The sequence below is a fragment of the Ursus maritimus genome, unplaced genomic scaffold (assembly GCF_017311325.1).
Source record: "Ursus maritimus isolate PB19 unplaced genomic scaffold, ASM1731132v1 scaffold_5, whole genome shotgun sequence".
Taxonomy (NCBI): Eukaryota; Metazoa; Chordata; class Mammalia; order Carnivora; family Ursidae; genus Ursus; species Ursus maritimus.
In genome coordinates this window covers 38073608-38098576 of record NW_024426663.1, presented here as the reverse complement: position 1 = coordinate 38098576, position 24969 = coordinate 38073608, and the positions used below count along the sequence as shown (strand labels likewise).

General features: G+C 34.8%; 2 protein-coding genes across 6 annotated transcripts in view; one reads left to right on the top strand and one right to left on the bottom strand.

Moving 5' to 3' along the window:
• TRAPPC13 (trafficking protein particle complex subunit 13) overlaps nt 1-15833 on the top strand; it is a 34450-nt gene extending 18617 nt beyond the window's left edge. For 2 of the 5 annotated variants that reach the window (XM_008691364.2, XM_040622228.1), the window contains 8 exons: nt 2373-2445; nt 3939-3983; nt 7150-7167; nt 9275-9408; nt 10691-10889; nt 12036-12136; nt 14074-14224; nt 14350-15833. In XM_008691364.2, coding sequence (XP_008689586.1) covers nt 2373-2445; nt 3939-3983; nt 7150-7167; nt 9275-9408; nt 10691-10889; nt 12036-12136; nt 14074-14224; nt 14350-14457 — 829 coding nt within the window. In that variant the 3' untranslated portion in view covers nt 14458-15833. The remainder of the gene's footprint in view (nt 1-2372; nt 2446-3938; nt 3984-7149; nt 7168-9274; nt 9409-10690; nt 10890-12035; nt 12137-14073; nt 14225-14349) is intronic. The other 3 variants (XM_008691365.2, XM_008691366.2, XM_040622227.1) reach the window with 3 other exon arrangements.
• Nucleotides 15834-18210: 2377 nt separating this feature from the next.
• Nucleotides 18211-24969, bottom strand: part of SGTB (small glutamine rich tetratricopeptide repeat co-chaperone beta) — a 39251-nt gene continuing 32492 nt past the window's right edge. The window contains exons 7-11 of the mRNA XM_008691367.2: nt 23695-23833; nt 23507-23569; nt 20423-20460; nt 20108-20191; nt 18211-19044 (exon numbers count right to left, since the gene is read on the bottom strand). Of these exons, the coding sequence (XP_008689589.1) occupies nt 18933-19044; nt 20108-20191; nt 20423-20460; nt 23507-23569; nt 23695-23833 (436 nt within the window). The 3' untranslated portion in view covers nt 18211-18932. The remainder of the gene's footprint in view (nt 19045-20107; nt 20192-20422; nt 20461-23506; nt 23570-23694; nt 23834-24969) is intronic.

The window sequence follows — 24969 nt, the reverse complement described above, 5'->3', positions numbered from 1 at the left end:
AGCAGGCTCATAGCAGAAGAGCCTGATGTGGGGCTCGATCCCAGATCTCCGGGATCACGCCCTGAGCCGAAGGCAGACGCTTAACCACTGTGCCACCCAGGCGCCCCTGAATCTTCTATTTTTCTTTGTCGGAGAGGCAAATATGAAAATACCAGCCATCTAAAGTAATTTTAGACTTCATCTGCCTTACCATCTCCACATACAATTTACAAAGTCCTTTCAGTTCTTCTGTATGTCATTGTCCCCCCTTCTTCATTTCCACTTATGTCACCATTTTTGCCTCTCTTCCTTGACTTAAAGAAGTTATGTAATATTAGCTGTTAATCAGTTCATTTTGGTGACATCTCTTTTGTAGGCACTTCTTAGGATATAGTCTGTGGTTGGTATAAGCTTTGGAGTCAAAATTTAAAGAGTTCAAATTTCAGCTCCATCATTTATTAATTACGTGGTCTTGGATAAAGCACTTAACTCTTCAGTGACCTCCCACTACCCTTAGAAAATTCTGACTGTATTGACTTTACAAAGTTCTTTACACCTAATGCTTACTGGTCACTATAGTTCTTATCTTTTCTCACTCCTCCCTCCTTTATACTGAGTCGTACTGGAAGTCTCTTTCTTTTGCACTCCTCCATACTTGAAATAAATTCTTCCCTTCTTAAGGAATGCCTCTCTTCTTTTGTTTAGCTTAGTTCCACTTCTTTATATCTCAGATTCACCATGACTTCGCGAAGAGGCTTTCCTGACCTCCTAGACTAAATTAAATACCCCTTTTAATGTATTCTATAGCATTCACGATTTGTCATTTTTTTGGTCTTCTACTTAAAATTAATTACTCAGTGCCTGTCATTTCCATTAGAGTACAAGTTCAATGAAGTCGGCTGTGTCCCCACTTCTAACAGAGAATAGTGGTCAGTATTTGTTGAAATCAAGTTTATTGAAATTTATTAAATTTTTTAAATTTTTATTTAAAATTTTATTATATTTATTATAATGATTAAATTTTATTAAAAATTTGTTAAGTTTATTGAAGTTTATTAAATGTGTAAAAACCTCCTTTTAGAGAAAGTAAGTCTCTTGTAGAATTAAGTAGCAAATAATGACACGGAACTCAAATCTAAACCTGGCTTCAAAAAACCCCTACGCTGCTATAGTGCTTCCTGCTATGAGCACTTGAGAGCAGTCATTGTGTTTCCATCAACTCTATATCCCTAATACCTGGCTTATGTACACTTAACTTATAAAGGAGGAATTAAATTTCCTGTAATGTCACCACTGAGTGTAACCACTATTAAAATATTAGTATATGATTCTCTGGTTTTTTTATGTGCATTTGTATAACAGATTTGTATAAATAACTTAAATAATATTTTTGAAAAGTTTGATAGTATTACCCATGGTTTTATCTTTTTCAGTGCACTGTGAACATTTTCCCACTTGAGTCAGTATTCTTTGTAAACATTATTTTTGAGATAGTTTCATCTTATATCCTAGGACCGTATACTTTAATTTGTTTACACTAATGTTGGACTTTAGATTATTTCTAGTCTCCTGCTATTATAAATAACACAGTGATGAGCACCTTAGTATTTCCTGTGGTAGATTGCTTGTAGTGGGTTTACTACAGGAGCATGTAAGCATTTTTAAGACTCTTACTTAAGGCTTGTTTTTTTAATCTCTTATAACCACTAGCAGTGTAGAGTGAGTCACTTCCTCTGTACCCTCACCAATCCAGGTAACACCTGTAAAGAATTTTTTCAAATCTTAAGAAGTGGAAAAATTATATCTCATTATTTTATTTCTTTGACTTCTTGTGATGCTGAACATTTTCACATTTTTGTTAGTCATTTATGGTACTATGATCTCTCTATGTATCCTTTCCTTCTATTTTGAGCAAGATACTAGTGTTTTGCTTACGAGATTTCTCATTTTGTTAGAAGTGTTTTATCCCATTTTGTCTGCTTTTTTGTTTTAATGTGTTTTTGTTTATTCAGTTTATAAATTTATAAGACTTTTCCTTTCCATTGCCCATTTATATTAAAAAGTCTTTCCCCATCCTAAAATTTTTTTGAATTTATATTTTTTCTTCTAATTTATATGAATTTGATTTGTACATTCAACTATTTGATTATTCTGAGATTTGTTTTGGAATATATTTCACTGTGGTACATTTAATTTTGCTAATCAAGAGCTTTCTTGTTCATGAAATTATATTTTTATCTGCTAAAACTCTTTTTTTCCTACTCTAGGCTTATTTAGCTACACTTTTACACCATTGGTATTAATATTTTCCAAATTTGTGAGTAGAATTGAGGTGTATTCGATTTATTATTAAACAAAATCAAAGATGATTCAGAGATCTCTTTCCATTTCAGCTTGGTGTGTGCAGTGAGCTATACAACTCAGGGTGGAGAAAAAATGTATTTTAGAAAATTCTTCAAATTTCAGGTATTGAATATGACAATGTAAATAGTTTTTAGATGCCTTTTTTCCCCCTATGAAGTTATTCCTATTTTTCTGTAGTGAAAACAGGCTCCAAATAAAGCAGATAGCTTCAGATATCTGGATTTGTCATATTACTAGAAATCTGAAGTCAGGCTAAATTAAGTAAAAGCAGAGAAATTATCATTGTCAGTGTAATATTTCACCTGAAAATTTTTTTCAAGTTTATTTATTTATTTTTTTTAGTAATTTCTATATCCCAACGAGGGGCTCGAACTCATGACTCCAAGATTAAGAGTTGCACACTCTTCTGACTGAGCCAGCCAGGCACTCCTCATTTACAGATTTTTATCCATATAAAATTGTCCAGTTTTTATGCCTTGACGAAACACACAAAAATATACAAGAGGGATAAAATGAGTGTAAAGTCCAGATAAATTAAGTATAAATTGTATCAAATTTCTAAAGGAATATTTAAATGAGAGATTATTGACTTGGGCTGAATGGACCAAGCTTCCTTCTGGGATTCCATGAGTCACCAAAGTTGTAGGTACAGTTTTGTATTTATACACAATTTTCACTCCATGATTAAAAATAGTCAAAAACCACTGGTTTAACACAGGCAAGTTTGTATGAGAAGGGATGAGATGACCATATATAATTATCTAAGTTATATATATTTTTCACACATGTCTGGTTTTTTTTAATGTTTTTTTATTATATTATGTTAGTCACCCGTACAGTATATCCCTGGTTTCTGATGTAGAGTTCGATGATTCATTAGTTGCGTATAACACTCAGTGCACCATGCAATATGTGCCCTCCTTACTACCCATCACCAGTTTTTTCCATTCCCCCACCTCCCTTCCCTCCATACATGTCTGTTTTTAAGTGGAAGAAAAAAATATTATCAGTAGGAAAAAATAATGAATGAATGAATGAAAATAAATAAAATGTCCCCAGATTTATTTTGGGGCACCTGGCTGGCTCATTAGGTGGAGCATGTGACTCTTGATCTTGGGGTCTTGAGTTCAAGCCCCATGGTGGGTATAGAGATTACTCGAAAAAACAAAATTTTCTAAAAAGGAAAATTTTTTGCTATTACTTTGCTGTATCGCTCATTTAAGATTTTGCATGGCTTTTAAAAGAAAATAAAAGATTTGTCCATTTATTTTAATAGACATTTTTTGTGAAATACATAGAGAAAAATACATAAAATACATATATTCAGTTTAGCAAAATATTATGAAGTAAACACACATGTAACTCATGTGACTGTCACCCAATCTAGAAATGATGGTTGTTTTTTAAAAATATATTTGGGATTGTTTTTGGCTTTTTTGTTGTTTTTGCAAAAATATCGCATACCTATTAAATTTTTTTACAATTAAAATTGGAAAATGCCTTTGATAGATTTGAGCCCTATGATTTAAAACAAATGAACAAAAATAAATGGTCAAATGATAATCTCCTCTGATTGATATGCTTTATTCATCTAGGTTCTCAAACCATTGGATGTGAAAACCAAATTTTACAATGCAGAGGTAAGTGTTCAGCACTTAATGGGAATTCAGATTAAACAGTAAGATCTTATTTGACTAAAATTCTGACGTTTTACATTTCATTTCATGTTGAAGTAAATTGCTGAGAGGACTGTGAATTACTTGTGAAAAATGAACCTACAGTTCAATCAAAAGAGAATAATTTCATTGTAGATCTTTTTAATCCGCTGTTTTTAAATTACATAGAATCAGTGTATCTTGAATTTTATTCTTGTTAATTTCATGAGGCTTTCACCCCCTTTCATTAAATGATTGCCCTGAACTTCCATTTAATGGTTATTGTTACTGTCTAAGAACATTAACAATTTGTTAAATATTTACAGCGTGATTCTGATACCATAAAAATTTAAGTAGTCAATCTAATCCTGCAAAAGTGATTTAATATTCTTGGAAAATATTGACAAATAGAGCTCAGCAAATTAAATTCTTTGTTCGGGGAAATCAGTGTGTCATCTGCATTTGGTTATTAAATTCAATGAATGGTTAGAAATACTTGTTGGGAGAAACAAGTTTGGCAAAAATAGAAATACGGTAGCTTTTAGAATGGAAGTTTATCTTCTATACGAACAAAAGAGATAAAATAGACTTTGCCACAGGAGAAAGATTTTATTGTTTGGATTTCTTTTTTAAAATTCTATTTAAAAAAAAATAAAGTAAAAATAAAAATTCTACTTTATCTTGGCTTCTAGAGTTCCAGAAAAAGCAGATTTCCTAATAATGGGCCCCTTACTCCTGCAAAAATCATGTCTTTCATACCACAGTGATAAATTTGAAAATATTAAAATATAGTATTTTGAAATGAAAATTATATCTTTATTACTCTAAACCAAATGATCAGACATTTGTAGTCCCATGTCAGATTTGGTATGTATTTTTACCGTCAGCATCTGAGTTTTTATTCAGTATAATTTGCTCTACAATTGAGCATACCAAGAGATGTCTAAGATAAGGAATCTGGCCTGCAGTAGAGCCCTATTAGGAGAAAAGAGAAAGTGCATAAAGTAATAAAACTATCTAGTATAGTCTATATAGTGAATCTATAAAGTGAATGATATAAAAAGATGTGCTATAAGAAGTGTGGGGCTGAGATACAGTAGTCTTCAGAGAAGATGAGAAGGGGAACTGGAGCAGAGTCTGGAAATAATAGATGTTGGAAACATAAAATGTCAAAGCATTGAAGGCATTCCAAGCAGAATTACAAATAAATGCACATGGAAAATTGAGTACATATGTGAAGAGTATACGTAGTTCATGGGAGGATACAGTCTCATCAAGGGGATTACAAGATGTTTAGAGTTAACATTTCTTTTCAGGGGGTAGGGGAGTTGCCATACTACATGTGTGTTCTGACTTTTTTGTTTTACTGGAACACTTTTGATTAATTATAGTACAGCCATTCCACTTACTGAATTTTAAGTAGTCTTAATTTATCATTTTGCTGGGAAAGAGTTCATCCATAGTATGAGGGAAGATAGGTAACTATTCTGTTAGAATACATATGTTTGAAAATTAGAAACAAATAGGGCTGTAGGTGGGCCTTTTTTCTTATAATTGGCTCCTAGGAAGGCACATATTAAACTATTTTAGGTTTTCTCTGCTGCAAATGTGGTGGTACATATGATACTTGTCAAATAGTTTTGTGACACTAATATTCGGAGTGATTTTTGCAGTTTTTTAAATTACTAGTTATCCCATGAATAATATTATAAACGTGATACACTCCCCCAAAAAGGAAGGGGGGAAAGTCCCACAATTCCACCACGCCAAAAAATAATCCATTAATCCATGTTCTCTTTCAGATTTTACTTATGTTTAATATTGTTTTTATAATCATAGTAACATAGTTTGCTGCCTTTTTCAGTCAACGTTAACATTATATATAAACAGAATGTGTAATCTTTGCCAACAAACGACAGCTAAAAAAATTTGTGAAATTCTGAATCTTTGAAAACAGAGATTTCTTTAAAAATCAAGAGTGAACAAATAGTATTTTTAGGGTCTCTAAGGTATTCAGTATTACCTATTAGGCAAACAAATACTGTTCAGCCTGTAGGACCAAACAGATTCTATTGACCCCAACTAGAAAATTCAGGTAAATTGTAGGAGTTTGTAAACCACACTGATAGCAGTAGGTGGTGTTTTTTACTCTGTGCCATAGTTCTTACACATTGACTTTTATTAGCCCCACATTTGTCTCAAACATGTTTTCTTATAGTTTCTAGTAATATGTGAATCACTGAAAGGAAAACAAGTTTTATGAGAAACTTTGTTGTAGTCTTCTAAAATAGGAAAGAAGATTGGTGACATTAGCAGCTAGGATCAAATATTGGGTCACCTGCTGGGACTAGAGCTCCATGCCAGGTACTAGAGAGAATATAAACTGGACATCTTCACAGTTCTCGAGGTACTTGGATCCAGAGGAGGAGCAAACGTGACAAAATTGCAACGTAAGAACCACCCCATAGATCATGAAGTGACCTTAGTCTCTGGGAACATCAGAGGTGAAAAAGTATTTTTAGCAATGGGTTGGATGAAAGAGATGACCCTTGATAAATAAGTAGCTTTAGAAATATATATGAAAAAAAGACAAACTGTAAGATATATTAACAAGAAAAGAATAAACTCTCAGTTGTCTGATGTGGTTTAGCCCAGCATTTCCTGAAACTCTAATCACTGAAGATGCTCCTTGAAAAAAATGCTTCCATTTTTAGATAAATTTAGGACAAGCTGTACAGTACAGTGTATATCTACTCTGATTGTGGAGGAGAGTGTATAACCATCCTAAGTAATCCATGAAGAATTACAGTGTAGGTAGATTTACAGAACTAGAAAGGCATTTCTTGCCCAAATGTGTCCTTGAATATTTGCTCCTGTTTAAAAAAAAAAAAATAAAAATAAATAAATAAATAAATAAACATTCACCTGTAGTGTTCTTTTCTATTCATTTAACCATAGCAGTTTCACCTTTTTAGAAAAATGATGTCATATTCCTTTGTTACTTTCTGTTTACTTCTTTGTTTTACTAATGCTGTCTTGTTTAGTAAATTAAAAAAAATGCAGAAGTGCATTTTATTTTAAAGTTAGTTATTCTTTTTCTTTAACATTTAATTCTGATTTTTCTAATTTTTCTTTTTTATTTTTCCATTAGAGTGACCTCAGTTCTGTGGTAATTTGATTTTTTATTATAAATTTATATGCTTTTCTTACTTAACACTTTTTGACTCTGCCTAATTAATCTCTCTTTACAAAACATAGTGGAAAAACAAAGTTAGTTGTGAATACCCACCTATGTGACTTTAAAAGATGTATCTAATTTATACTTTTTATAGTACATTGATTGTCTTACTCTCTGGGAAAAAAATTAAATTGAAAATTAAATTATCATATTGAAATAATTATGCTCTCATTTTTAGTGTTTTTCCTTTAAGTATTTTTTAAAACAGCCATGTTAACCTTGTTTAAAATAGCCTTGGGATTTTCAAATGTAATTACTGTAAGATTCTTTACTATACTTTAATTCTTTGAGATAAACTCTCTAGTTGAAATTTATCTTCAGATGCACAGTGGTTTTAGTTTTATGTCTGGGTCAGGTAAAGTTGGCCCTTTGACATTAGTAAACAGAAGAACTTCAAATGTTCCCAAGTTGGCTAAAGTCATATTTTCGAATTTCTATTTAATATAAGCAGCATTTGCTTGTAATACATGAGTTACATAATAACATCAACTGCTGTAGCACAGAATTCTTAATTTTTCAGGTGTCAAATTACTTTGTACTAACTGTTCAAACTAACTTAATTTTCCATTATGCTGCTTGTTTTTCTTTCATTTTATCTAAGCTCTTCCTAAATTTAAGCAGAAAATTGCATTTTTAAATTTGAAATGTGGGCCTGTGGTTATTTTTTTAAAAGCAATGGATTGATGGGATATATTTACTGTTTTTGTTTTGTTTGTTTTTTTGAGAAAAAGTAACAGGAAAATGCCTTTAAGTGGCACATTCTTTCAGACTGATAAGTCATTGTATTTCTGTTTTCATTTGAGCACGTGTACCAAGAACTAAAGAATTTGTTTTAGTTTAGATAATAATACATTACACTATAATTTCATCATTATATTTTCACAAATGATTTCCATTTTCCTGGATTTAATGTTTAAAAAGTTTATTAAGTGCCAAATTCTTGGGGTCAGAGTTTATTTTTTTTATTTCTATATATCTATTACTCTGAAACTTTTGAACAAAATAATTATTGAATATCCTTAGTGTGTCACTTTTTATATAGGTTTATTTAAAAAATGAACCAAGTTCTCTATGTTACCCTTCAGTTATACACAAAAAAAGCCAAATCACATAAAAAGAAAGATGTTTAGTATAAAATAATCTAAATTTTAACCCCTAAATTTTAGGAAATAAAAATTTTATATAAAAATACATATTTAAATTACCCATTCATTAAGATATTGCTGAATAGCATTAGTTTTCAAATCGGTCTTTAAGACTACAGAATACCTCATGTTTGATTTAAAAGCTCTACAATTGTCAAGTATAATTCACATTTTTTAGCCCTAAGTATACATTTTAAATGAACCAAGAAATCACTAATGACCACTAACAAATTGCTTTAATTAAAAAGTTAAATCCTGTAAGATTATAGGATAGTTGATTATTCACTGTACTGGTGGTCCCTATACTTTCTAAATTGAAATAATATGACCATTGAAACATATTATAATGAAGATCTAATTATATTAACATACCACTGAAATGATAGGTACATAGGTATAGTCACCCTACTAAATGACATTTTAAGATTTTAATGACTTACTAAAAGATTTAGGATATCTGTGAATGAAATTCCAGTAAAATAGCTATTTTTGGATGTTGATACAAAATTTTAACATACCACTGAAATGATAGGTACATAGGTATAGTCACCCTAAATGACATTTTAACATTTTAATGACTTACTAAAAGATTTAGGATATCTGTGAATGAAATTCCAGTAAAATAGCTATTTTTGGATGTTGATACAAAAAATATTATAGTTATCCCCCATCCATTGTTTGACAAGTTATCAGTTAACTAACACTTTGTCCCTGTTAATTACGTTAGGATGAAGATTTCTTTTCTTGCATTAATTATGATAACTTTGATTTGCAGGCATGAACTAATCACAGTTGTGGTTAATATTTTTTCTTCGTATAGATCAGATATTTTTGTTGAGGTAAATATTTTAAATACCATTACACTTTGGTGGATATTTTTTTCATATCCTCAGACTGATGAAGTATTTCTCGAAGCCCAGATTCAGAATATCACCACCTCACCCATGTTTATGGAGAAAGTTTCATTGGAACCATCTATAATGTACACTGTAGCAGAATTGAACTCAGTCAGCCAAGCTGGAGAATGGTAAATATGAATTATGAAGTGTTTGTTTTTAAGTATATGAACTTGGTATTCTTGGATGCTTTGTAATTTATATTTTAATTAATAGACTTATTTTTCTTAGGAAAGTTTTTTTTTTTTTTTGAAGATTTTATTTATTTGAGAGAAAGTGTGAGAGAGAGAGACATGAGAGAGACGGGGGGGGGGGGGGGGGGGGAGAGGGAGAAGCCGACTCCCCACTGAGCAGGGAACCCTATGCCACTCGATCCCAGGACCCTGGGATCATGACCTGAGCCAAAGGCAGACGCTTAAGTGACTGAGCCACCCAGGCGCCTTCTTAGGGAAGTTTTATGTTCACAGAAAAATTGATCAGAAAGCTTAGAGTTTCCACATGCCCCTCTCTCTACTCATAGTTACCCTATTTTTTACATCTTGTTTTAATGTGGCACATTTCTTATAGTTTATGAACCAATATTGATACTTTTATTCATTACAGTCCATAGTTTACATTTGGGGTTCACTGTTTATGTCCTACATTTTGTGGGTTTGTGCAATGACATGTAATCAATCTTTGTATTATACAAAGTAGTCCCAGTGCCCTAAAAATTTCCTGTAGTTCACCCATTCCTTCTTCCCTCCACATTAATATATGAAGATCCTAGCCATTTGCATTTTATGTTTTACTGTTTGAAGCACTTAGTCTTTTAATTTTTATAATAATTCAGTGAGGTAAATCTGAAACTTCATCCTTTCCTGCAAATGATAAAACTGAGGCATGGAAGGAATGATGGAGAGGTTAGAAAGGATGAAGATGAAGGGTGAGTTTTAAGAATAGTCTGTCAACATTAAAAGTAGTGGGCATAGGAATAGATCTAGTTATTTTGCAAAAATGAAATACATATGTCTTTCTGTAGGTGATTTAAAAGAGGAAGAATAAATAAATTTGACGTTAATTTTTTTTTATAAAGAACTTATAGATTTTCCCTATCAAAATTTTCATTGCAAAAATGAAATACATATGTCTTTCTGTAGGTGATTTAAAAGAGGAAGAATAAATAAATTTGACGTTAATTTTTCTTTTATAAAGAACTTATAGATTTTCCCTATCACCTGAAAATTTTAAAGAAAAATGAATCCTTACAGTTCAGGTCCTTTTTCATTTGTGTTGAAACCACTGGACTGTTCTATTTAAGATATTTGGATGGTAAATCATTCAGTTCCTGTCCAAAGGAACAATCACAGCCATGGTTTTTCTTTTAAAAGACTCTAGAGAATTTTTTCCCATCTCTCTCTCCACCCCTCTCAGTGTAACTACGTTTGGGTCAAGAGCTTATTTGCAGCCAATGGATACACGCCAGTATTTGTACTGCCTAAAACCCAAGAAGGAGTTTGCAGAAAAAGCAGGCATCATTAAAGGAGTAACAGTAATTGGAAAACTGGATATAGTGTGGAAAACAAATCTAGGTGAAAGGGGAAGATTACAGACCAGCCAACTTCAGCGAATGGTGAGTCTAGAAAAAACCCTGGAGGGGGTTTTGGTGTTTGGGGGGCAGATGGTGGGACAGCTTAAATTTTCCTAGGTGCATCACTAAAAATGAGCACTATAAAAGGCATTAATACTACCAATGAATAAGAGATAAAAGGCTAATAATGTTATTGATCTCTAGGTAGAAACTTGGTATTGAGATGAATGAAAAATGTTCAGATGTTAATTTATCCATGTTAATATATGGTTTGTTACTCTATCAAATAGAAATTAAATTACTGCTCACCAAATTTTCCCTTCTGTGGTATCTCATGCTCATTGTTTATCTGACTTCTACTACGTTAGTTTTTTTGCAATGTCCTGATGAAACTTACTATATTCACTAACTTAGTTCCTACTTTTTTAAAGACTTTGAGAATCTGAGTCATCTGAAATTCAGTAAGTGAGTCCTGTTAAAGCTGTCTTGTAAGCATTACTTGAATATTTTGCCTAATTTCTGCTCATAACATAGGGATGGCTACAATCCTTTCTCTTGTGCTAGTGAGAGTATGCTACAGAATGTTCCCTTTATGCTATTAACTATTGTGTTATATTCTTTAGAAATTACTCTTCTTTTACTATTTCAGGTAATAAGTGTGTGGGGGGGGAGATTATCACTGAGCCTATTTTAAAATATAGCCAGTTGCTATCATCTTGCCATGGATGTTCCGAGCTTGGATGTTTCTATGGTCTCTCCCTGCTTGAGTGTCTTGTGAATGGACATGTTTGTTTGTTTTCCTGGATCTTTTTCAAGCAATCTTACTCTGTCTGCTTAGGCAATAACCTTATCTATTTAGAGTTATGTACATATAAGCTAGAAGATCTTTGGAAAGCATCCCTTTAAGAGCAGACCTATTGAAATTTCCTTACTATTTACCTATCAGATTCACTTGCATCTCTACTGAACATGGAATAATCATAGCAAACACAGTCAGGGGCCATAGTGTTCCACAGGCAATAGTAGCAAAAGAAGTAAGGACGGAGAACAATAGAATGGGAAGTATTTTCTCCAAACATCAGCTTGGAGACACAACAACTATGAGTAAATGTGCTAATGTGGTACCTTTATTAAAGTGGAATGGTTTTGTAATAGATGTATGTTAACTCTCTTGCTTTTTTCTCTTAGGCTCCAGGTTATGGAGATGTTAGGTTGTCTTTGGAGGCAATCCCAGATACCGTAAACCTAGAAGAACCTTTTCATATTACCTGTAAAATAACAAACTGCAGGTAATGGCAGTGTTTGTGAATGGGTGTGAGAAAGTCTTTTGAGTATGTGTCTTAAGTTTCCTCTTGACGTAAGCCTTCTCTGATGTTGGTGTTGAATACTGTAAAGTTCTTCATCTGGTAGCTGTATACATTACATTTTTTGAGGTCCTACTTTATTGGGCATTTCCTGTATTTTATTTCATTGATGCATCGTACCCTATAAGGTAGGTACTAGCTATTCATATTTTATGCAAGAGAAAACCAACTCAGAGTTTAAGTGACTTACTCAAGCTGAGAGAGCTAAAAAAGATGGGGCCAGAGTTTGAAACCAGGTGTATTTGACTTCAGAGTCCCTGCTTGTTTCATTATTTACACTTCCTCACACTTCAGACTACTAAAGCATGAACAAGAACATTTTTCTGGAATAATACATTATAGATTTAATGTAATAAGATAGATTTTTCTGAATTAAACTTATACCTGAACTGTATCTCTAGTATTTAAGAAAGTAAAAATTGGTTATGAATTTAATACTAGGGATCAGTCAATCATAGATTGGAAAATAGGGCCTTGATAATAGTATAATCTAGCTGTTGGGATACAAAGAGCACAGGGCTTTTTTTTTTTTAATAATAATTTTTTATTATGTTATGTTAGTCACCATACAGTATATCCTTAGTCTTTGATGTGATGTTCCATGACTCATTATTTGCGTATAACACCCAGAGGGCTTTGAAGCCAGAAAAACCGAGGATTAAATTCCAGTCCTATCATTTGTGGTAAAACTTGTATTATTACTTGGAATGTATTATTAGTTGGGGCATTTTGATAATATTGCAGTGATGAATCCCATCCCAGATAGTCTGAATGTATAATCTTTTAAAATTCCATATCCACTCCAACTTTATCATATAGGAAATATTTATCCTTCAGAATTACAAAAATACCTTCCTCCCTCTGAAGCTAGTGACCTTCCCATGCACAATCATTCCTTTCTCTGTCATAGCAAATTTTTATATAGTTCTTTTAGTGACATTCACATATTGCTATAATTTTTAGCCTCTCCCTTACTAGACTGTGCATTATTCAACAGAAGGGACCATGTCTTACCTAGCACTGGAAATGCATTGCCTGCCGTGTCATGGAAGTTCACTAAACAGCAGCATGCACAGGGTGAAGACCCTGCGTGTATAGGTGTGCTTTGGGATTTTTTGTTTGCTTAAATTTTTTGAGATGTAGTAAATCAATTAATGACCAAAATAAGGAGCCAACTAAGAGGGAAAAAAGAGCTAAAATAGTTGGAAGTAGCCAGAAATGGTGATAGAGCAGAGGACTATACTTTACTTTGAGCCTTCTTAAAGGCTCAAAAATTAAAAAAAAAAAAAAAATTTTTTTAAACAATGTGTATACCGTCACTGAAAGTTTTTTTTTTTTTTACATGTTTAAGCTAAACCGGTGATATCACTTATAAGCAGAAGCAGTCTTTTCATGTGACCAATCAACAAACCTAAATAATATTTACTTAGAAATCTTGTCATTTTCTGTGTTATTTGCATGGTAAAGGAACATAGGTTAAATAGCGACAAGACTCGGTTTATCTTTTTCTTTCCTATAGAGTACTTAACAGAAATAGAAAACTGAGCAACAAGATTAGACACAGATGTCTGGAAGTCTCCCCGAGAAATGGCAGAGCTGTTAACAGATCAGTACCAGGGAGCCAGGACTCAATAATAGAACCAGAAGGCTTACTATATCCAGACAGGCAGATCAGTCTCAGTCACTTTAAACCCTAGAAGATGCCATCTCCTTTCTATTCTTAAGTGAAATAAAAATGACATTATAGCTTTTTATTCTCCTGGATTACCCCAAAAACAAATTCATTGGCACTAGTGGAAGAAATACCAAGTACCGCTTTGTGAAAGGAACAAGATTTATTCCTGTCTTTCTGATTCCTCCAGCAGTGAAAGGACTATGGATCTGGTCTTGGAAATGTGCAATACCAATTCTATCCACTGGTGTGGCATTTCAGGAAGACAGCTTGGAAAGCTACATCCGAGTTCCTCTCTCTGCCTTGCCCTTACTCTCCTGTCCTCAGTACAGGGACTGCAGGTGCGCTGTCTTTTCAGTCATTTCCGTATTTGGGCACTATTAACCCATGGGCATTTACTCTTTCCACATTTTCTCTGGTAATTACGATTAAACAAAAATTCTTGCTTATATCTTTCTCTCAACAGAGTGTCTCCGGCTTAAGACTAACAGACACTTTCTTAAAGAGAACATATGAATATGATGACATCGCACAGGTCTGTGTGGTATCTTCGGCCGTTAAAGTGGAGAGCTGAAGAAAATTTCCAATGTTATGCTTTTCATTGAATTTCGCAGAATTCTCTGTATTTTTGTCACCTTTGTGAAATGATCAAGTCTACAACAAAAATAAGTACCTATTTTAATTTATTTCCTGCCAAAGTTAAAATATTAAATATTTGTTTTGAAAAGAACCATCTACAGATTTTATCTTGTGAGTTATATTTTGAGTGGACATTTGTACGTTTTCTGCACTCAGCCTATTCCATTTTTAGATAACCATTGGACTTTGTTCTCCAAAAGCTCTGTATTTGAGGTTAATTTGTCCCTAGGAAGTATCTGAAACGGGGGGTTAGCAAACATTTTATGTAAAGGGCCAGATACTAAATATGTGTCTTCGCAGGGAATGTGGTTTCTGTTGAAAATACTCAACTCTGCTATTGTAGTGGGACAGCAGCCTATAGGGCAAAAGAGCAAGCGGTGTTTACAGAAACAGGCAACTGGCCAGATTTGGCCTGCAGGCCATAGTTTGCTGACTTGATCTAAAAGATACAACTGTTTCTTAAAACTTGAGATTCTTATAATACTTTATTTAGAAATTGTCCATTAACCGCAGTTTTTTTCCCTAACTCCTCAGTCAGCAGAAAAAGCTTAAGACAACTAGGATAGTGATCATGTAACCCTATTTTGCTAACACAGTATGAGTTCTCCTCAGTTTTCAAAGTTATTGTATTTGTATGTACCTATGTTTGTGGTTACATATAAACACACATGTCTAAATTCCAGTTACTAACAGTAGATCAGAATTGGTTTAATTTCTTGGATTGTTGATTACTCTATTAACTTTTAACTAAAAATTCTAATTTTCTAATTCCAAGCTAAAAAGTCCTGGGGTTTTTTTTACATTGAAAAATAAGCGACTTATTTTCATAAGGCATATTTAAAGGATTTCCAGCTTCTGCTATTTGATTTTGAACTCTAAATCATGTATTAATACTATAAAACTGTCTCTGTATGTAATCACAGTGATTTACCTCTTCCAGGAACAAAACAGTAAGAAAGTTAAGATTGTAAACAAGTTTGCAACATGAATACAGTTTTGTAAAGAAACCAAAAGCTTATGCTGTTAAATAAAAACTTATTTTGGTAAGTTGAAATTCAAGGATGTAAATATAATTGCTTAAATGTTGGAGTGCATTAAGTCAAATACAAAAATTGGTTTTCTTAAATGCATAATTATTTATTGCCATGACAAATTATTTGGTCCAAAGTAAAGCTATATTCAGAATGAGATTTGCCCCTTAGATTGCACTAATGATGAAATATCTGTGCAAAATAAAGTGCAAGCAGTGTAAAGCTGAAGTCTGTCTTTCTTCCAGAATAAGACTGATTAAATGCTAAGATTTTATAGCCACTGCACTGTGTATTTCAATTGTTTTTTAAGCATCTTCTCATGACTGAACCTTCTGTTTCATTGTCCCAGATTTTAAAAGTAACATATAATGGTCATTTGGAATCTGCTATATAATTTAATTACAAAGTCTCTTTTTATGATACACATTGTCCATTCTTTCGGTAAAGGTTAGGTAATGTTAGAAAGGATCTGTTTAAACCATATTATAAAAATTAGATAAACAATTTGGTACATTAAATGAAAATGTCATTTGCATAAAAAGGACCTTTTAAGTTTTATATAGCATCATAACAGCTGCAGCTACTACAATGAAATGTGGTTAACAGAAGCCAATCATTCCGAAGTAGAATATATATAAAGATTTAGTTTAATGTACCCTCGCTCCGGGCAAGCCAGCAAAGTATTTCGGGCAGTCCTTATAATTTTAACAGTAGCAAGCACAATCCAACTGCACAAAACTTCTTGAAATAATTTGCAGTGCAGTGATTGCAAAGTGATGAAGGTATTTGAAGAGCAAAAATGGCTTGAATAGAATGGAAATCCAGATAAGTGGACAGATACCTAGATTGAAAATGTTATAGGTGGTGTATCAACCAAGAAACGAACTAGGAGGTTGAAATGGAAGGAATATACCAGCTTCATGTAAAAAGAATGGCTTACCCCAACTATAGAGTATTAGCAAATCAAGACATTGTTTTTAAGTGTTTTTTCCTCTAATGCCTTTGTCTGAATTTGGTATTAGAGTGATAGTAATAGCTAAATAAAATGAGTTGGAAACGGTTTCCTTTTCTTCTATTTTCTGAAAGAGATAGTGTAGAATTGACAGTATTTCTCCTGTAAGTGTTTGGTAGAATTTACCACTGAAATCATCTGGGCCTGTAGCTTGCTTTTCTGGAGGATATCTATTTCTTCACTGAGCTTTGGTAGTTTTGATCTTACAGGGAATTCATCTGTACATATGAACCTAGAGTTGGTCACTGTATTTTCTGATTATCCCTTTAAAGTCTGGAAGGCTGTGGTGATATCCCCTCTTTCACTTCTGGTACTATTGATTTGTATTTTCTCTATTTCCCTAGTCAGTCACTTAGAGGCTTACCAATTTTATTGATCTAAAAGCATTTTAATGCACTTGAGATAGTTTTGCTAGAAACTTTCTCTTACCACTGGATAAGAGTAGTTTTGTTTTGTTTTGTTTTGAATTAAGCAAGCTCTGCGCCCAACGTGGAGCCTGAACTCATGACCCTGAGATCAAGGGTCCCATGCTCTACCTACTGAGCCAGCCAGGCGCCTCAAGAGTCGCTAATTTTTAATTATGGATCACCTTTCACTTTTTTTTTCCTGAACAGTCCTTTCATGTGAATAGTTAGTACTTCATTCTATATAACATTTGAACACTAGGAGCTGAATTTAACCTTAAGAATAATTAAGTTAGTTTAGGTGGCATACAGGAGATTTAATTCAGAGGGCCTAAAATTTAAGTCCTGCTCTTCTCTGGCCAGAACTATAGATTTATATGGGTCTTCCCTGTAGCCTGAACACAGGCAGTCGGGTATTTGCTGGTCTGAGGAGAAATCTCTAACCTACCGTTGCTCTAAATTAGGGTCCTTGGCAGACCACCTGGTATGCTATTTAAAACGGTGATTCCTAGCCTTTACTGCAGGACCTATGAAATAAAAATTGAAAGTGTGGCTCTCAAACTGCATTTTTAATGAGTTCTTACAGTGAAATTACAGACCCACTGTTCTAATCTCATAAGGGGAAAGACAGGAAAAGTTGGTTTTTAAATTTATAGATACCAGGTCTTTTGAGGAGAATGGTTACAGTAAGGCCCTCACAATCTTGAGTGTTACTGACTTAATTTTATATTACTTTTTCAGTTGTCTATCACAACACTTGTGAAATTATTATGTGTTTACCCAACTTTACCAATTCCATAATTAACAAGAAATTCCAGTAAGAATGGTCTTTCCATCACTGTAGCTAAAGCCATGCCATTAATACTTAATGCCACATTTCTTCATTAACTACTATGAATTCTGATTGAAGTGAAATATTTTAAGTCCCCCGTTATGTTTACATTGCATCAAATTAAGATTAAGCATAAAAGCAACATGCCAAGCCAAATTACAGCAAAGGTTTACATGAACAAGCAATGTTAGTGATAGAAGCTTTTTGTAATCCATCAAATAATTAGTATTTAAAAAATCAGTATTTATATACACATAATTAAATGCCACTTAGAAAATCCTTAACATGAGGGTCAAACCACTGGCTTATTTAAATGCAAATATATTTGAGAGTTTCCATGGTAAAGTCACCACTGGGGAAATTGTGCAAGTTAAATTCCATAGTTATACAAAGGACCTAAACATTACCATTAAGGATTTCTAAATGTATTTTATTATGTACTTAGAGTAACTGGCCATGCTAATGTTATCAAGACCAAACTGCAGGCAAGATTAGTTAAGAACTATGCAGAAAACCTGAACATCCTACCTTCACTCTCTGTACATTCACAGCATCTATCTTTCTTTTCAAAACAACCCTTGCACCAAATGCTGCTTTCTACCAGCTCTTAGTATTCCCTGTTACCCATCAGAACAAGCAGCATTAAAGATAGTACTGGCCCCTGTATCTATATTCAGTCCTGATAGCACTATCAAAATGAAATCTAGACAACAAATTTCTTCTCTCCAGACATGCTGTTCAGTGGTCAGGATATTTCTCCTAAACCAGCATGAGAAACCTTTCCTCTTGGTCATCTCCATCTTTCAAAAAAGTTTGCTTAAGGGAATTTGGAGCTAGAGAGCTCACCAACAAACAGCCCTACTGTTCAATAAATATACTCTGCGATTAGGTCTAATATACAAATATGATGATAAAGACTGGAAAATGGAACCCTGTCCAGTACTATCCTGGCACTCCACAGGGCTACTGATCATTTGTTTACAAAGGAGTCATGTTATGGTCAAGTCTGTTTATGATAAACCTATCGACTAGACAGATTGATTCTTTAGGTGTCTTTGTTTTGGCCACTATCTACAGCAAATACTTAAGAGCCGTAATCGTTTGTGCCCTAGGCTAGGGTCTCTGGTCAAGTCACGAGTGTTCTTCAGTACTGCTGCTGAAGGATCTGCTCCGGATGTGATTTCTAAGTTGCTCTATAAGTTCAGGATTCTGCTGCTGTATCTGCTGAGCAAACTGCTGTCCCCTGTAGTAAAGAGGCAAAGTGGTGTGAATTAGGGACCTTGCAGTCACATCATACCCATGCAAAGAGAACTGCAGGGGATGTGGGTATTACTCAAAGGGAATTTTTGCCATACAAACAAATCGTAGATTCCTGATTTTAGTATCTTCCAGTTACCAATACCTCCATATAGCATTGTTACAGTGCAGTGTTCTTCATAAGAAATAAAACAACCACCCTAAAAAGTGACTTCCTGAAATCAGGGTGAAATCTGCCCCCTCTAGTGCTTTACCACAAACAAGCAAAGGGCTGGATAGTACATGCTTTCATTGAAGGTGCTCAAATATAACACAAGGAATCTTTCTTGTCATCAGTTATGATAGGTGTCACACCAATTCTGGTCACCTACGTAACTGATTTTTACAAAGGCAAAGAAACTTAATACATATTCCTGAGTGTATAACCTTCAACCGTGAGTGTTACGTATCCCTATAATCTTGCCATGTAAAGATCACTGTAAAAATGCAATCTTGTAAGTGGGGTTACATGGTTGCGATCACAAAAAGCAAATGATCCTTGTGTCTTCATATAAAATTTCCAGTGGCAACATGACACACAGATTCAAAAATCAACTCAAAAAGCAGAGTATCTTAAGCAACTTGGGTAAAGTGAAGGTAGTATGCTCAAGTACTGAGAAGATCAGGGAATTCTTTTGGTGATGACATGCACTGAAAAAGTTCAAATAAAATAGTTTCCTAAATTGTCAGGACATTAATGTATGGAATATATGATTTTTAAATATACGAGTATACCTAAATTACTTTAAGCAGATATTTGACTTTCAGCTACATCCTTGAGTAGCTATTCAAATCTGCCAAAAAACTTTTTCATGGGTACAGATCTTCTAAATTCCCGCCCTTCAGTCTGAAAATTCCATGTTATGAACGTTTTTAGACTCAGTAACCAATGAGGCCACTGATACTAATAGTCAAAGAAAAAAAATTTAAAAGAAAGCCCTGGTCCCTTCACTTTAGAGACAAGCTATAAAACAAACTTTTTTACTATTTCTATCTTAAGTAACACTTACGCTTGGATGAGGCTAGACAGGTCAGTTAGTCCCCCAACTCCAGCAGCAGGTCCCCCAATAGCATTTGTCATCATTCCTGACATTCTAGAATAGGCAAGAGATACATCACTGAGATGGGAATATATTCTTAACAAGTAGGATACTGGCTAAGGAGAAGTCAGTTAAATATACCCACGCCGTGTAGGAAGTCAGGCCAAATGTGAATGGCTCTAAATTCTAATTGGCTGGCATTCATCTACCATTTACCACTTATCATTTTGGAGCTGATGTGCTCAAATTAGGAGCCTGGCAGGTGGGAGGGGAAAATATACTTACAGCTGCTGAACTTGAGGATTCTGCATTAAACTTGCTGCCTGGAATTGAAAAATGGCATCTCCCATTAAAGGCAGTTTATATTTAAGGGTCTTTAACAACGATTAAAAAAAAAAAAATGAAAGCTAAACCATGTTTGTTCTAACATTCTTTAGAGTTCTTGTGTGCTTTTTTTGAGAGAGAGCACGTGTGCATGAAATGGGGGAGGGGGAGGGGGCATCCCAAGCAGGCTCGGTGCCTGACGCAGGGCTCTATCTCATGACCCTGAGATCATGACCTGAGCCAAAACCAAGAGTTGGACGCTTAACCAACTGAGCCACCCAGGCGCCCCTACTTTTAAACAAAGTGAACGAATGTCAAAAAAGAGGAAGTACTAGGAAAAATGGCATTGAAAATACTTTGCAAATGGGATAACTGGGTGGCTCAGTCGGTTAAGCGTCTGTCTCCGGCTCAGGTCACTTGTAAAACTTTCTATACTGAAAGCATTATCATTTTTTTTTTGCCTCAAATGTTCATGTAAAATTTAGTCTAAATCTTTATAGACCATAATAATCAAAATTACCCTCAATGAGGTGTTGGAAAAAGCCATCACTTGCTTTCATTGCCATAAAAAACTGTCTGACTTACTTGCGGACAATTGAGTAACTTTCCTTGAGTCTTGGTTAGGACTGGTGCCTCTGCACCAACACACAAGTACTATCTATGGACGTGACACAGAAAAAGCAGGATTTATGAGCTATAAATATAAAGCCTTTTGTTTCACAATCCTTTTAATCTGATTCTGCAAAAGCTGTTCATCCTCTTCTAGGTTCTAGGATCTAGAAGAAATACAGAGCAGATCCTAGGGCTTTTCTGGTCACTTTTAAGTAAGCAGTCCTCTAGTTGCTTTTTTTTTTTTTTTAAATTTATTTATTTGAGAAAGTGAGAAGATGAGTGGAGGGGCAGAGGGAGAGGGAGAAGCAGGCTCCCCGCTGAGCAGGGAGCCCAACTCAGGGCTCGCTCCCAGGACCCTGGGATCACGACCTGAGCCAAAGGCGGCTGCCCAACCAACTTAGTCACCCAGGCGCCCCCCCACCCCAAGTCGCTTTAAGTTAGAAACCCTCTGGTTTCTGCACATCTTGCTCTCTGTAATAACCAAATACGTAAAACTTCATTTACAGGCAAAGCGTTTCCCCTCCCCAGCCTGGGCCTACTTCACATGGGCCAGTTGCACCGGAAGAGAGAGGCACAAGTGCCTGCTCTTTTTTACCATGGTGCTTCTATGCCTCTTCCCCCAGCTGACTAAGCAGGAGTCCTGGCCCTCTGGGAAGGCAGACAGGGGTGCAGGAAAGTTATTTGATGTCTGGTACTATCTCAGTGGTTCTGCATCGGTGCTCTTTGGATGTGCAGATTGTTTACAACTACTCAGGATCTCTCTTGGGTCCCTTCTAAGGTCCTTCAGAAACTCCCACCCCCTCCCCTCTGGGCATTTCTCATCTATCCTCTGAGAAGGGTAATTTACTCTCTGGATGGACACTATGACTTTCCCTTCAGTCCCAAGTTCCTTGCAGTCCCCCTTTGGAGACTCTGTTAGGGTCCTGTCACCTTCCAGGAGGCTGTTCTGGGCAGAAGGCACTGGACTATCTTATGAGCAAGTGTGCTCACCCTGGTCCACAGAAAACACACCTCCACTCCACCGGCATCAGTACAGTTACTTGCTAAACCACACAGCCTTCTTTAGCTGGCAGGTCAGACACCAGCCTACTGTCTTCCAAATGGAGGGCCATCTAGAAGGCGCTCTGAGTGGGCCAGAAAAGCCCTTTCTCTGTGGGCTGGAGGGGAGGGCAAGCCCCCTTCATTCCCTCACACGTGGAAAAAGGCTCTGTAACTCCAATAGCTTTCTCCAAAATCCTCTTACTATCAACCTGACCCTTCTTACAAGTCACACAGTATGTTTTTAACTGCCACCTTTTGCAACACTTCATGTTGGTACATAGCATCTTGAGGGCTAAGACCAATCTGAAACTAAAGTCCATGTTCACATCCTACTACAATAGCATAACCTCAGGCCTAGAAATGGGTAACAATGCTAAAAATGTCACAAAACCTACAAAGAGACATGTAATTGCTGGCATGTAGATAAGAAGACCAACTTAAATGTGATGGGCTCAATCTTGAGACTTGAGAAGAGTTACCAAATTATCTGCAAATCAGTCAAATAATTATTTCTGTGATAATAAAAGCAAGTGGTGGCTTTCCCAACACCTCATTTAGAGTGAGTCATTCAAAAATTAATCACTGTCCACAAAGATTTCTACTACCAATTGTAAACTGCCAATTGCTACAAACCTACTAATTGTTAAAAGACTTCTTTATCTCACTGAGAGTGAGCCATCTGTGCATTTCAATTCAAGGATTCCGTGGATGCATGACACATTTTTTTGTAAGAACCGAGAAAGAATACAAGTGGTACTGCCGCCTTCCAAGGGTATGGCATGTGGTAGAAGGAATGGTTCCCAACTAGAAATAATCACTCAACGAGCTTTGTATGCCCAGGTAACATCCTAACCCACTAAAACAGAGTGTCCACAAACTGGACCAGAGCATGTGTGTTTTCAAAAAGATCCATGAGTCATTTTGTTGTTTTGAAGGATGAAATACATACATCTGAAGATTATACTAAAAGTTCAAATAAACTCTTAGGATAGAAAGGAAGCAGACCATGAAAGGAGAGCTTAGGGTACCAAGACAGTCAAACTACTCAGACTTGAATTATTAGAGATCCTCCTAGGGCCGCTTTCATGGAATGATATGCAGACCCTTTTGCCAATTGGATGAAAAATATGGTTCTCTCCCTAGAAAAATGCATATGTGTACATGTATACAAATTTTTTAATACAATTTCAGGGACTCCATGGGCTTCCTAAAGTCTCCTCATGGGTTTCTCACAAAGAGGTACATAGGCAGGTTAAAAACCTGAGCCAGAGGATTGTATCCCCACTCTACCACCACCACCACAAAAGCTCCCTTATTTGTTTCTAAAAGTTTGGGAACCATAAAGCTCTATGGAAAACAAAGCCAGGAGAAGAGAAAAGGAAATATACTCACCATACTTATGAAGGCTGGATTATTTATTAAGCTAGCCATGTCAAAGCTCAATCCAGTTCCTGTCTGTAAAACAATGATATTATTATTTGAGATGAGAATTATTGAGAATTATTCCCACCACTATAATTTGATTATAATAAATTGAGAATGACAGAAAATATCTCCCTCATCTGTCATGAATAACTTACAGGACTGGATACCTCTCTTAACTTCTGTTCTGCTATTTTCAGATTTGACTTATAAGAATCATTTTCAGGGTCAAGATCTAATGCCTTTTGATAGCTTGTAACTGCTTCTTCAAATTTATTTATGGCAGTCAGGGCCAGTCTGAAAAGAATAAAATATAAGAGTATAAGATATATGATTAAAGAACATCAGGACATCACCAACAGTCAAACATCTAGTCTCGGTATCCAATTCGAATCCAGACTACGCTTACTTTATTCACTGTACTATGATTCAGAGGAATGTCACTAAAATTCCTTCTAATTCCAAGATTCTGTAAGTCTGGACTCTCTCCATTATGCTTGCTGTCCTATAAGTCATGAATTTAATGCTTAGAAATAAAACTTACCTACCCTTCCAATTTTAAGCCTAATACATGAAGTAATTGCCTTATGAATGATAAAGCTCCATAGAGATTTGAGCTAACAACCTGTGGCCATTATAATTCCATGATGCTAAAACCATTTTAAGGACTCTGAACTAGATGGGTGCTTCCTAATGTCCCACTTTCTTCCTTCTTCCTAACAGAGATATTGAGTCACAATAAATATCAATTTGCCATTAAAAAATAAAAAAATAAAAATGGGCTATGGGGTGTCAGTGGACTACCTGTGAAGAAGACATGTTAGCTGTGAAGTAGATAAAATTAGCATCTTTACAACTCAACACATTTTTATCCCAGGCACAGATCAAAGAGTTTGTTATTCAATTTTGTTTTCCTCTACCTAGTTAGAATTTATCAGAAAATTACTTCAGAAGTATATAATAATGGTATATATGTATTGAGGTTTATAGTATAGGTTTGTTTTTAACAAATTACTCCACTTCTTTCTTGGATGACTTACCTCCCAGACTTCTGATCAAGACAGAATACAGTGTCTAACCACAGAAAAATTCTCAGAATCGAATTCATTTTCTTCTAGTCAACAATGAAAGATATTTCTTCAGAGTCCTCAATGAATCAACAGTCAATAAATATCTATTGAAACCCTACTGCATACCAGATACTATTTTGTAGTTCACAATAAGAAAGAAAGTCCTTGAGTTTAAGAAAATTCCATCCTACCTGGAAAGATAAGTTATAAACATACAAATAAAATCATAATATTAAAGAGTGGGGGAGCTGCTCAAAAACAGCCACAATGAAAAGACCTGAGTGATGAGTAGAAAGCAGTCACATGAAAATCAAAGGAGGAGCATTCAAAACAGAAGACACGGTAAACACAATGGCCCTGAGA